The sequence below is a fragment of the Sprattus sprattus genome (genome assembly GCF_963457725.1).
Source record: "Sprattus sprattus genome assembly, chromosome: 9".
Taxonomy (NCBI): domain Eukaryota; kingdom Metazoa; phylum Chordata; class Actinopteri; order Clupeiformes; family Clupeidae; genus Sprattus; species Sprattus sprattus.
Genome location: NC_137928.1, coordinates 8,246,730 through 8,260,612, shown reverse-complemented (window position 1 = coordinate 8,260,612; position 13,883 = coordinate 8,246,730). Strand labels below are relative to the sequence as shown.

The following is a 13,883-nucleotide window of genomic DNA, read 5'->3' as shown; positions in this document are numbered from 1 at the left end:
GGAGTGAAAGTGCGGTCTGCCCTAGTAGTCCAGGCAAAATAGCGTTTTACGACAGACTAATTGTAAAATATTTTCAACATAGATGTCTTAGGACTTTTAGTATGTTGTTCTGGACACCTCATAGAAATGATCTATGCTAAAAAAAAAAATCTTTTACAATTAATTCTATTTTTGGCTCCAAAATGGTCTATTTTGCCTGGACTATAGCTGGATGGTGGGACGGAGAGAATGTGTATGCAGGTGGTGGTGGCGGTGGTAGTGGCTTGTGCACTGAGAGGAAGGGGATTGGGCATGAGAGACACTTCAGAACTGAGCCGCATGGCGTGAGGGAGATTCAGACATCAGAGTTGTGCAACAGACCATTAACTGATTACTGACTGGAAAACAGGACAGTCAAGAGAGCGGGAAAGAACCCAGGTATTCCTCTGCAAAAGGGGAAGAATTCCACTGCTCTCTGGGATGGTTACAGCAGCCGGCAGATGTAAAGGAAAGCTTGTAGTCTGTGATCTCTGTGAGCTACAGGTTAAGTGCAGACCTGTTAGCTCTCATGTTATTACATAACGGTTTGAGGTTAAGTCATAGAATGAATTGAATACAGAACCCAGACATGGATCTTGTGACCACTGTGTGCTGTCAATCTTTTGTGAAAGACGTGTTCTGTGTAAAGTCTGAGTGGGCCGTTTGACTGGAATCAAGCACACATTGTCTCAAATGATTGCATTCATTAATCCTCTAAATTAATTACATCTTCCAAAAAATACTCCTCAGAATGTGAAACACAGTTTTTATTCCCAGTGTGAGTAGGGAATTGTTGGTTTTATTGCTATAGCAAAGACCAAAACACACAAGTTATAGCTTGCATTCCGATCTGAAAAACCTCATTCACATCGACTTCACAAGACGTGAGAGCAGGTAATGGAATGCCAACACCCAGAGCTATAGCAACCCTGATATCACGCTTGAGATTAGCGGGGTATGCATAAACTTGGGGTTTTGGCATTCGTCTTCACCCTTATGCATGCACTCCCACACCAACACCATTAATCTCAGCCAACAGATTGGGGCCCTGCCTGCACTCCATCGTAAACTCAGGCCTGGATGAGCAACACTCTGGAATCTCTACTTCAAGAATGCAATACATCAACCATAGATTACGAATAACAAGAACGTTCTAGTTTCGATGTTCCATACAGCCATCTCGGGAAGTTTCTGTCCTCTCAGTATCTCAAACATCGCCTCTCAGTATCTCAAGCATCTCCTCGCCTGTCTAAGCGGGCCTCATCTTATGGCCATTTGTTAGTTGGTTATTTGTGGAATGGGTGGGTGTGGCACAGTGCTCTGTGAGCTATTGTTTTGCATTAGAGCGCCGTAAAGTCATCAGTGGGTAATAATTACCCCGTGACCCCTCTCTGTCTGGTCAGAGACATCCCTCTCTCTGAGTCTGTGAAGAAGGCAGAAGCAGCTGCATTGTGCATAGCTGACCCCGCGATGATTCCATGTTTGGGCAACGTTTGTGTTATGCAAAATAATTGTGGAAATGTCGCAATGCGACTTTGGGTGCTCTTGAAACGCTTAACACAGTGTCGTGCGGGTTGAGCAAGAACCCAACTCCCCTCCCAGGAGCGATCCTTTGGGAATCTACTGCCATATTTCACTTCAAACTGCACAGCAATCTCTAAGCGTTAAGTGACTGAAACATGCTGGGTTTTTTCAGCCGAGGACTAAAACCTCTCATTAGCTTAATTTTAGAGATGCACCGATATGGAATTTTAGGGCCGATACCGATAACCGATAATTATTGGTTTATTGTGGCCGATACCGATACGATAACCGATATTTTTTTGTATTTAAAAATAAAGGGTACAAAAGGTTTTAGGTGTGCCTTTTTATTTTCTCAAATGTTAGGGCACAAGAAATTTCATCAAAAGCAACACACTTGATGGCTAGAGCCCTCAACAGGATGCACTACAACGCTTAACATGTAGTACTTTATATTCACTATAATATCACGTTTAGTGTAGCCAGGCAACGGACCTATGAGTATAACAGGCTACCCGGGAAAACATATTTGGAGGGAAATTAGACGTTAAAAATATCGGCTTAAATTATCGGCCAAAATTATGATATCGGTATAATAATAATATTTTATTTTTTCCACTTATCGGCCACTAATATATCGGCCGCCAATATATCGTGCATCTCTACTTAATTTGTCCCGTTAAAGAAATTGGGGTCTCTTAATTAAGTTTGAGAGACTTGACGTCTTTAGCCTTCCTCCAGGAAAGCGTAAAGAGTTTGTCTTTTTCGAAAAGGATGCCTTTGTTGTAGTAACACAGTGACTGTTTGCTCTTTATTTTACTTGTAACCAGTAACTCTCACTGAAAGTTGACTTTGACCTCAGGCAGTATCGCCCTGCTCAGCAACCTGCTGAGCCAGAGAGACGGCGCTTTGTTGGTCCTTGGACACGGTCAAAGACATTTTAACTGGACGTAGTAGACGCACAAAGCTTATGATTTAGCCAAAACACACACCTTTTATCTAGAAATAGAATAATTAAACTAACAATAGCACACTTCCATAAGGTTGTGTGGTTCAGTGGCATTTGTCCATTCATCTGTGGGTGTGTATCTTGGATGATCAATGGAAGAAACCTGGGAGGGGGAGTATGAGACTTGGCAGTTGCGTTTGAAATACAATATTGTGTATTTTGACTAGGACAGTGTGGTTGTTCACCACGCAAATCAGTGGAAGAAAGACGAACACTGTAAACAGGAAAAGCCCATGGTGAACATTTGGCAGCATCATAAAGGACGTCTTAAGCGAGCCACTTCCAATGGCTGTGCTATGTAAACAGAGAATTAGTGTTTCTAATCCAGCGTTTGCAGCACAGTACATTTCATTCATCTGGAGAATATTAAGCTCTCATATTAAGCTTCTTCATACCTGTGTCTCTTAAGGATCTCTGTTGGACGGAAACTTGTGGCTAGAGATGGAAGGAACAAATAGGTTGTGGAGGGAGAGAAGGAAATAAGAAAAGAGGATGGGGAGAACAGATCCAGAAGGATGGGAGGGTGATTTAAGAGGAGTGGAGAAAAAGACGGGACATGGAGCGCTGCTGTCACCCCTCCATCTTCCTGCCCAGTGGGGAGAGGAGAGGAACATGCCGGCGAGCAGAACTCAGTGCTGTGGGAACCCCCTGCCCTGCACACTGCAGCCTGACCTGCCCTTATAAGGCCTGCAGGGTATAAATAAGCCCGGGAGGAGGAGACAAGGGAGGGACTGCTACCAGCCCACAGCTGCTGTAGCTGTAGCTGTGCGAGACTCGTGCCCCCCCCTTCCAGAGGACTGGAACCCGCCCGTGGGGGGCAGCATGGGGGCACAGTGAGTGCCTGGGGAAGGTGGTGCTGGCAGGGGTGTTTGGGGGGAGGTGATGGGGGAAGGGCAGAGGTTTGACGGGCCACTGGGATTTGCGAGAGCGAAATATTTGGAGTTCTTTGGCTGCATGTCCCAACTCGCCACAACACAACCCCAGCCCCCCCTGACCCCCTATCGTTGACTGTAATGGCTGAGAATGACGGTCCTTCAGCATTGCACCCTAGTGCCCCTCCCCCCTCACCTATTCCAGGTTGGCCGCACAAATTGTCTTTCTCACCTGAGTAAACACACACCTGAGAACTCTGCCACCAGTGCCCTGCCCCCTTCTCAGTGAGTAACACAGTCTTCAGATTATGAATCTACAGATTTGCGACTGTGGAAAACAAGGCAGTCAGTGCATAAATGCAGATGTAACTGTGTTTGACAGCTAACTGACGGTAAGGACTGCCATCTGGAAAAGACATTCATTTGGTTTAGGAGCACCATATCACATCACATAGCAAATAATCTACTTGCAGCATTAAAGGCTTTCTTGATACTGAAAGCAAACTTGCAGGATTTAGGGATCTCAGCATCCACTTAAGCCGAGCCAGTTGGTAAATCAAATGCTTCCAAACACAGCAGCGAGAGCTACGCAATTCTTCTTGATTTTTTTGTTTTGGCTTAGGCATTAACAACTATGTCCACATACCTATTGAAGAAAAAGCATTCAGTTGAACCATGGCACTAACCTTGTTATGTCCATTTATATGTCCACTGTTGTGGCAGTTTTTCAAAAGTTTTGTCGTCAAACCATTTCTAATCTCTTAGGCTCCATAGTTCCCATATGGCCTGCATACCCATACCTAGCTTATATTTGAGGTTGCAGTGCCAGCGTAACATTGCAGCAGAGACGAATTTTGACAAGATTGTTCTCTCCCTGGGGTGCGCCTTTAGAGCTCTTTAGACCTCTAGAGCTACTCTACACCAGTTCAGCGATTCATCAAAAACACCTTTTCAAGATGGATTAGCGCTTTCACTTGTGGATCGAAAGAAGCAATCAAGTAATTGGCGGTCCCCCCCCCCCCCTCAAGAGAATAGTCTCCGACTTTCCCCTTTCCCCCATATTCCAGCAGGGGTAATTGAGTGAAATCACGGGCCGTCAGAAATAATCACTTTATGGAACACTTAAGGAAATGCCTAAGAAACCAGAGTGCTGGCTAGGCAGAAAAGAAAGATGTGGCGTCTGTGAGAGTGAAAAGCTGTAAGCGTGCTTGTGTGTGTGTGTGTGTGTGTGTGTGTGTGTGTGTGTGTGTGTGTGTGTGTGTGTGCGTGTGTTTGAATGTCTGTATCCCTGTGTGCTTTTTCTCATGCACTTATCTTAGGCTCAGTCCTGTTGCGTCAATTGATTGTGCTGGGATTCCACACCCTGGGTTTTGACAAATTGCATTAAGGGGTGGAGGTAGTCATCGCTGTTTCACTAAGCCAGAAGGGTCTGTGTATGCAGTGAGTCACTCTGCTGTGTCTGGAAAGTTCTCACTTCTGAAAAAGACCTCGCTCCCGGTTTAACACCGAGAAGCAGACGCTCACACTCCGGTGGCATGCCACGGATGATTCACCAAAACTCCGAGGTTCAGCCGGACTGAGGTGCGGACACGGAGGAGTGACTGAGGACAGTGGTGGTGGAGCAGCCCCTCAGACTCAGTTTCTATCACAGGACCTGGGTGTGATCCTTGACTCTCAGAGTGACTGCAGGCACAGTGTTAAATCAACGGGCAGTTCCCATGCCAGCTAAGATGTACCCCTCATGTGTCTCATATCCTCTTTTGTTTTTAACCCACACTGTGGCCCAGGGGTTTCCCCTTTCTCAGCTCATCTTATTTCTGCCTCCTTCCATTTCTTCTTCTTCTTCTTCTTTTGCTTCTCCTTCTTGAGGCGCTCCCCCTCACGCTCTTTCTCAACCGGCTCTTTTCCGCCCACATGGCTGACATTCTTCTGCCGTGACATCACCAGCTCGACTAGCGCTCTCCTGACTTCCCTCTGTTATTTCTGCCCTTTCTCTCTTCTCCTCCTCTTTTTCCCTTTTTTGTCGTTCGTTCTTTCTCTTTTTTTTTTCGACCGCAGGCTGCAGAGCTCCTCTGCCCAACAGTCACTCCTCCTCTTTAACCCAATTTCCCATGATTATCTTTGTTCATCTGACATCCCACACATCCTGGACCTTCTCTCTTCTGATTCTCAACCATGCTCTTCAACCTCCTCATTCTTCCCCATACAGCTATGACTGTTCTATTCTTATATCGCTCTGCTGACGTTGTTTGAATTCACACCAGGCATGCAAATAGTTAGTGTTTTGTTTCCTTCCACTCAAGGACTATAGAGTTGTGATGGCAAACCGGTAAAGTGGAAGTGCCTGCCTCAGAGTCTGGCTGCTGCTGGGATGGTAACCTGCAGGCAATCAGTCTGCAGGACTATGACTCTACCAGACATCCTGGACCCTGTGATCTGATTCCTCTCAATCCTCCACCTCCCCCTTGCCACAAAGCTATGCATTTCCCCTGTTATTCTTCAAGATCAAGTTACTCTGCCAAGGTGCTGAACTTATCCCTTAGAATCACACTTGGCATTTTAAAGGTTGAAGGTTTTCTGTGTCTTTCCTCATAACTGGACTCGACTGGACAGAAGGCACTATGGGAGAGTGTGGTTGCTTGGATGTTGATGTGATCCCCACAGTGAGACGGTCTGTGGACCTACGACTTAAACAGGAAAACGCAATGGTGGCTTGTATAGTCTAGTGTTTGGATTATGAAGTACCGCCAACTTATTATTATTATTATTCATACTGTATTATTATTGCTTATTATTGCCTTATTTTTTAGATCAGCATCTGGTTTAACATCACAACTTAAGTGGACTTAGATAAACCATAATCTCCCCCCAGTACCCAGAGGCACTTCCCTCTGTTTGGTTGGTAGATGACACTAGCCGTGCCAGAGCCGTCCGTCTTCACAACATGAGAAGCACCTCACCTGGGCTGAGCTGTGAATGGCTGTGATCTGCTAACTCTCCCACAGTGACACTTTCAGACACACAAACAGCCACAAATAGCCCCGTCGGACAGAGTCAGCATGTGGGTATATTTAGCTGCCGAGGGAAAGGATGGAGGGAGGGATGGAGGGAGGGCTTTAAACAGAGGGGTGTTAGGGAACGCAACAGGGAGAGATGGTGAAAGAGAAAGAGAGAAGTATCTGCCTTTTTAAAGATGCTTTCACTCTGACACCAAGACTTAAAATGACTATGTGTAGAAGCCTACAGTGTTAGATACGGAACTATATGGCCTGTGTTAAATATAAGATAAGATAAAACTTTATTGCCACACAACAATGTTGGTGGTATTCTTTGTCATAGGTAGCTCAGGCCAGTAGGAGGTGAGAGAAGGGGGTAGGGAAAACGAAAATAAAAATTAAAAAAATACTCCAGGTCAGGATTGGGAGTTCAGGAGTCTGACAGCAGAGGGATATGGGATGCATATCAGTCTCAGTATCACATATTCTGCAGCAGTGTACTGGCTTTGCATGGCAGAGCTCAGAAGGGATTGCACTGGAGGTGGACAAAGTACAAATGTATCCAGTGATCATGCATGCTGCACATTGGTCAGATCTGAGTGAGGAGATTAAGGGAGTGAGAGCACGATAGCAATGGAGCTAGCAGATATGACAGCACCACCAGTGTAGGTTAGCAGATATTACAGCACCACCAGTGCAGGTTGTGCACCTTTAATCCTATCAGCTTATTCTTAGACATTAATCAGACCAGACAGGGTCCCATAACATGCTGTGTGTGTCATATTACATTTGTGTCATGCACACAGGAAGCTTTGGATGAGGCAGAGGGGGTGGGAATCAGTGTGTGTGTGTGTGTGTGTTTGTGTGTGTGTGTGTGTGGGAGCGAGCGAGAGGACCCCAGAGTGGAAGTAGTGATGTTGTAGTGTGGGAGAGGAAGTGAGTAAAAAAATACACAAAAGATGCTGTGAAAGTAGAGATGGTGAGAGGGCACTGGATCACACAAATAGACAAACAAATAGAGAAAAAAGTTCCGTATTCTCCTTTCTCATGGCGCTTTCCATCGCATGCTCAAAACCAAGGAGAGAAACTCTTGTGTTCTCCCTACAGTCGTCAAAACCAGGAAACAACTCCTTAGTGTGTACGTAGTAACTGGGGATTTACTAACGGGCATTTAAATGTGTTTGATGTTTTGTCTCGTGGCTTGTCTGGGTTTTCCTGAACTTTGCCCCGTTGTTGGCACTGTCAGTGGTGCACCTTGAAAGTGTCTGGCACACTTCACTGCCATTAAGCCTTTTAACGTTGTCCTCAGTTGACAAGGAGAAAGAGAGCGAGAGAGAGAGAGAAATTGAGATGGAGGGAGGAGACAGATAGATAAAGATAGATAAATAGATAAGATAAATACTTTAGATATGATGGAGAGAGAGATTAGATGGAGAGAGAGAGAGAGTTGTCTATTCTGTCCTTAGGCCCAGTGGCCTTAATTACCCCATGGTTGTCTGATCAAGGATAAGCGGTGATGAGGTGTGATTGCCCAACATGACCCAACTAAGAGCCAAGGCCAAGGCTGAGGACTATAAAAAGGAGATCTGATCAGAACGCAGTATTACCCAAAGCAAATATGCAACCTTAGCACTGTTTTGTTTGATTGCACTGTTGTCATGCCAACTGTGGAGTTTTTGTTTGTTCCCAACAAAGGGTATATTTCTGCTGGCTATAAAGGATGATGCTGTCAGAAATCCTTCCATGCCCACACACACACCCAAGCAAAACAGTGATGAGGAAAGACCAAGAGCTTTGCTCTTCCTTCAGTCCATTTATCTGGCTGTCTTGTTTCTTATTTATCTATCTGTCTTATTCTCACCCTCCCCCTTATGTGTGAGTTGGCCCAGGGATGCCAGTTTTCCCAGAGAATGAGAAAGGAAGAAAGGGAGAGAGAGCACGAGAAGGAAAGAAAAGAGAAAATCACACCGTCTGGAAAACATTACTCAGATTCTTGCAGGCGGGGGCTCTGATTATGTTGGGCAAAGGGAGAGCGAGAAAAAGAAAAGGGTTGAGAGAAAAAAAAGCGAGGGAAAAGGCCAGGAAAAGAGCAAGAGAGCCTGTATTAGCATTAGCATTCATCTAGCACATTAGCATTTACCAGCATTTCAAATCTGTTTTCCTGTATCCACACAGAGAGTATCAAACTTCACGAAAGCCTCATTGTTCCGAAGTCTCACTTCGCCTAATGTAAAGGCGGCTGGCCCCAGACAAGCCCACTTTGGCCAGTAGATGGCGCCACTCTGCCCTGGGGTTAGCGGAGGTGACCTTGGCGCGGAGCTTTACCTGCACTTAGTCAGGTGCAGTGTGTTGTGCTGAGCCAAGCAGGGTGGAGAGGAACTGTGAGGGGTGTGTCCCTGTACACACACACACACACACACACACACACACCCATGACCTCACACATTAACCCTGTGGTTTCCTCAGGGGCCGGCCCCTCCCTGCGGCTGGTCACTCAGGAGAGCGGGCCGAGCTGAGCTGCAGCACTGAGGTCATTTCGCCTAAAGTACACACACACACACACACACACACACACACACACAGAGCCTCTGAGAGCCTTCTGTCTGCAGGCCAGGGCCAGACATTACCTAAAGGACACCCCGCTAATTATTTACAGAAAGACACCTCAAGAGCTTCCAGCCCTCGTCCGTCCTGCACCATTTCTCTGCCGTCTGTGTGCAGGTCAGGGGGAGACTCATCTCTGCTGATTCAGGAGAGAAAGAGAGAGGGAAAGAGAGAGAGAGAGAGAGAAAGAGAGAAAGAGAGAGAGAGAGAGAGAAACTGAGCTCTCCCACATACCCAGGGCTGGACAGAGTTATGGCTTCATGTGGCAGTAGTATTTCTTTCTGTCAATCTACTGGTAAGTAGTGTCTGGAGCGATGGCAGTGTAACAGATGCTATGGCGTGAGGCAGCCTCAACCCATTCATCCCCAGTCACTGCGTACACGGAGGGGGAATCCCGTAGAGGTGGTTCAGTCCGCCTGAGTTTGCAGAACCAGAGGAAAAAGAGAGAGAGAGAGAGAGAGAGAGAGAGAGACGAGGGATGGAGGGATGGAGGGATGTGAAGAGGAAGGAAAGGAGGAGAAAATGCACATATCTCAGCTGTGATTTTTATTTGGACATATTTGATATTCTCCCTGAGACATTGACACGTCTGTTAGTCGCCCCTGCCCCGGTCTCAGCCATCCTGCCTTTGAGTCTCCCTCAATTTGGGAAAAAAAGAGCACGATTTCTTTTCTCTCTCTCTCTTTCTATTGACGTGGTAGTTTTGTCCAGATGTGAGGGCTGTGTGTGTGTGTGTGTGTGTGTGTGTGTGTGTGTGTGTGTGTGTGTGTGTGTGTGTGTGTGTGTGTGTGTGTGTGTGTGTGTGTGTGTGTGTGTGTGTGTGTGTGTGTGTGTGTGTGTGTGTGTGTGTGTGTGTGTTTGTGTGTTTGTGTGTGTGACGTTTGGGGAGGCTTTTCTGCCCTTTAGCCTGGTTTTAAGACTGGGAGTGGAGCGCACATGGACTTCCAGGCTGATCAGAGTTTTGCCTTTCACTGTAAACCCCTTATAGGCCAGAGCCAAACGCAGTCAAGGCTGGGGAGGGTGAGTGAGTGCGTGGGGGTAGGTCGGGGCTGGGGGGGTGGCACTTTTCAGAGGGACTTGTTTCTCAACCTAGACACAGAGAGAGAGAGAGAGAGAGAGAGAGAGAGAGAGAGAGTAAAAGAGGGAAGGGAAAGAGTAGGGTACAGGAGAGGGAGAAAGAGTTCCACAGTGAGAGACAGAGAGGGGAGAAGAGAAGGAACTGGAGAAGAGATGGCAGCTGGAAGTCTCCCACACGCAGAGCAGGCAAAGTTATAATAACAACAAACGTTTGCAAGAGTCCTCTGACGTTGTGGACAGCTGTTTTGGAAATACAAACAGGAAAAGTTTGTGCTTACGGAGCGAACAGAGAGGCAAGATGAAGTACAGAGCAATGGTAAGAACAGAAGCCTGAGCGGCAGTGCGCACGGTAAACTTGCAGTCTTGTGTTTTCTTTGAGGTGTCTGGGTTAGGTGTGTTTGAAGGAGAGGGTACTTTTGGAGGTGGAGGGCACATATGTCATAAACTGGACTAGGTTTCATGCTGGGACTTCTGTAGATCTGTCTATGTGTTTGAAGATAGCTCATACTTACCTAATATATAAGATTCATAAAAAGTTGCTTTTAATAGTGTCTGTACATTTGTTTTGGATGCTGTTTTGCATTGACTTTAAGAAGTCTTTTGCTGCTCTTACTTTGTCATGAAGCTGGAAATATTTCCTTAAGTGAGTGTGCTTAGTATATCTTTGTTGCCATGGTAACTCACAGTTTATTTGTGAACATTATCTCTGTTTCAATTTTAACTATCCCATTACCTGATGCGTGTGTTGTGCATGTTAGTGAGAGTGTGGGTGTTCCATCCCCCGTAGGGGCAATCTCTGTCTCTCCATCACTACCCCTCCTGCCAAATTCTTTGGCACTTAGACAGAGAGAGAGAGTAACTGGTAATGAAACTGCTGCCTGTCAATAGCCTGCCCCGCCCTGCGCATTGCTTCCCATCGCTGTCATCCCTCAGGCATTCTCTGCAAACTGCAATCGTTCGGTGGCCCTAAGGCCTGTCAATCAAAAGGTTCGGTGTTGAGGGTGCTTCTGAATGTGAAAGGGATTCTGTTTTTACTCTGATACTCCACTGATCTGGTCTACAGGGCACCAGAACCAGTTTGATCTGCTTTGTCTCTGCTTCAGAGTGATAGACCATTGTCCATAGTTGTGCTTAAGACGTGTCGTCATGGGTGATATCAGAAGTCTGTTTCATCTGTTACATCCGATGCTTGTGCGCTTTTGACATCTGACAGCTCTCGTATCAGATATTGTGTAAGTATGTAAGTCTGTAACTATGTAAACACCTCGAGTGACATAAAACTGCAATGAGGCTTCTGGTAAGCAGAAGGAAGATGACAAGTGACTTGCGGTACCGATAGAGCTTCCTGTTCACCTGTGACACTCTCATTTTTACTCATTCACTCATTTACTTCACAAAGTTCCTCTCCCTCTTTGTCTTTCATTATCTCACTCTCATTTTTTCCTCTTTTACACTCAGTCTCTTAGCTACTCTTTGTGTTTTCATTTGTGCCTTTCCCATGGACAGCCTTTTTGAGGACACTAAGAGGAAGTGCTGTTTATTTACAGATACACATAGCTTGCTGCAGAGTTCATGGGATACTGGGGGTATAATAACACAGACACACTCTTAGAGAAACACAGTTTTACCATGAAACTGTCACTTTGAAAGGAGAGCAAAGTCTCTCCAGAGATCGGCCCATACGCTCAGCTAAGAACCACAGCGTGTCTGGTTACGGTAGAGGTGGGATTCAGGAATTTGTTCCTAGCTGACTTGACATCTAAATGTCCTCTGCGCTGTCTCGAGTTGACTATGAATACTTTCTATTGTTCCCCACAGGTTTGTGACCCAAACAGTGCAGCTGCCAACACACAGGCCCTGTCCGCTGGTGGGGTCTGTGTGAGTATGTATGTCGTGTGTGTCGTTCGCGGGCCTATGTACATGTGTTTGTTTTTCTTTGAACACTCTCACCTGCTGGGACAGAGCCCTTCGCCGCTGTCTGACTGCTTTCCCCCTAGAGGCTGCCAAGGAGCAGCTGTGAACACCAGTCCTTCAGCATTCCTTTAAGCAGCCTTAGCAATCAAAGCTAATCATGACCTCACAGTGGCGGCGGCCTCGTTTTGCATCACGGCTTTCTTGTGCAGCATATCACAGCGACTCTTGTTCCTCCGTGGCAGAAAGCAACTGTTCTACCTTTTACATAGAAGCACAAACGAAACAACTTTGCCTCCTGGGGATTTCAGAAAAGCCTAGAAGTCTCCCAGGGAGGATTTAGATGAGTCACATTTCCCCATGTTGTCTATAATGCACCCGAGCGACCTCCCTACCAGTGACTAAAAAAACTCAATGCTTACCATTAGACTGAGGCAAGGTCAGCGTGACCCACCAGGGAACTCAAAAGTTCTCATAGTTCTCCAGACAGCTGTGTTGAGAACTGTGAGCTCGTGACCCTTTTCCACCTCTCAGCCTCTGCCTTAGTTCAGCTATCAGCAGGAACCCTCTCCATTCCCCACTTCACCCCCTCCTAGAAGCTTCCTCCCTGTCATTTCATTTCATTAATGCCTTTCTTGGGTGCCAGTACTTTCTCTATTATCAATATTAGGGGGACGATGGCTCTGCATAGCAAATGTCTTCCTTGATTATGAAATGAAAATAGGGGGTGGGTCTAGACCATTGGATGGTTGAAGCAATCTGTACTTTGTCAAAAATGCTGTATTTCAGTTTCCTGCAGCAGAGTTTCCTAAACCTGTTGTGTTTGAGCAGAGTTCTCTTCAGACACGGCTGTAGTTGCAGGATGTAATGGAAAGCCATGCTTGAACTGAGTCCCTGAAACAGTTCTGGCGTACTTTGTGCTTGCGCAGTTCCAACTCAAAAAACATTCATTTTGAAATGTGGCCTCCGCTCAGAATAACGTCTCCACAGACTATTGACAGCATTGCAACATGATGCGTGCTGACGCAGGCATGCTGCTGCTTCTAGACTGCTCCATACTTAACTGATCTGCCCAGCAAACCACCCAGATCTAAGGGCTTTTTTGTCCTTGCCTTGTGCCTCAGGCAGTAGGAAGGCTAAAGCCTAAAGAGCAAGCATTGCTTGCAGTTAAGCTCACTCAGTCGCTCTGAGACCAGCTGGCTTTGACATTCTCCAGAGGAGGAAAGAGACGGAAAGATAGAAAGAGAGGGACAAAATATGAGAGAGAGGAATGGAGATGGAGAAAGATTGTCAGACAAATTGAAGAGAGAAAGAAGGAGGAAGAGATGCACGACGAAACAGACTGAAAGAAAGAAAGAAAGAAAGAAAGAAAGAAAGGAAGGAAGGAAGAAGACATGGGGAAAGACAAAGCGTTAGAGAAGTATTCCCAGAGAGTTAGCGAGGAGAGAATGATAAGGATGCAGGCCGTGGGAGCCTGAAAGTGTAAGTGTGTGTGTGTGAGTGTGAGTGTGAGAATGAGTGTGTGTGTGAGAGTGTGTGTGTGTGAGAGCGTGAGTGTGTGTGAGAGACAGTGTGTGTGTGAGAGCGAGTGTGTGTGTGAGAGTGAGTGTGTGTGTGTGTGTGTGTGTGTGAGAATGAGTGTGTGTGTGAGAGCGTTAGTGTGAGTGTGTGTGAGAGTGTGTGTGTGAGAGCGAGTGTGTGTGTGAGAGTGAGTGTGTGTGTGTGTGTGTGTGCGAGACTGAGAGTGACACGCAGGAGCTGCCCGTTAGCTGGGCTCTCCCCACTCCTTTGTTTGCTCCGCAGGATTTGGAAAGTGTGACAGCATGGCGGAGCGGCCCTAGGTAAGCACGGGGTAGCCGGGGGCCGCGGCGGGGC

At 46.5% G+C, this 13,883-nt stretch overlaps 1 protein-coding gene across 3 annotated transcripts in view; it reads left to right on the top strand.

The window, feature by feature from the left end:
- Positions 1 to 13,883, top strand: part of myo1cb (myosin Ic, paralog b) — a 44,205-nt gene that overhangs the window by 7,696 nt on the left and 22,626 nt on the right. The window contains exon 1 of one of the 3 annotated variants that reach the window (XM_080844677.1): positions 10,230 to 10,413. The exons of the other annotated variants lie outside the window; for them this stretch is intronic. Within the exon in view, the coding sequence (XP_080700803.1) occupies positions 10,396 to 10,413 (18 nt within the window). The 5' untranslated portion in view covers positions 10,230 to 10,395. Of the gene's footprint in view, positions 1 to 10,229; positions 10,414 to 13,883 lie in introns of those variants that run through there. 3 annotated transcript variants of the gene reach the window in all.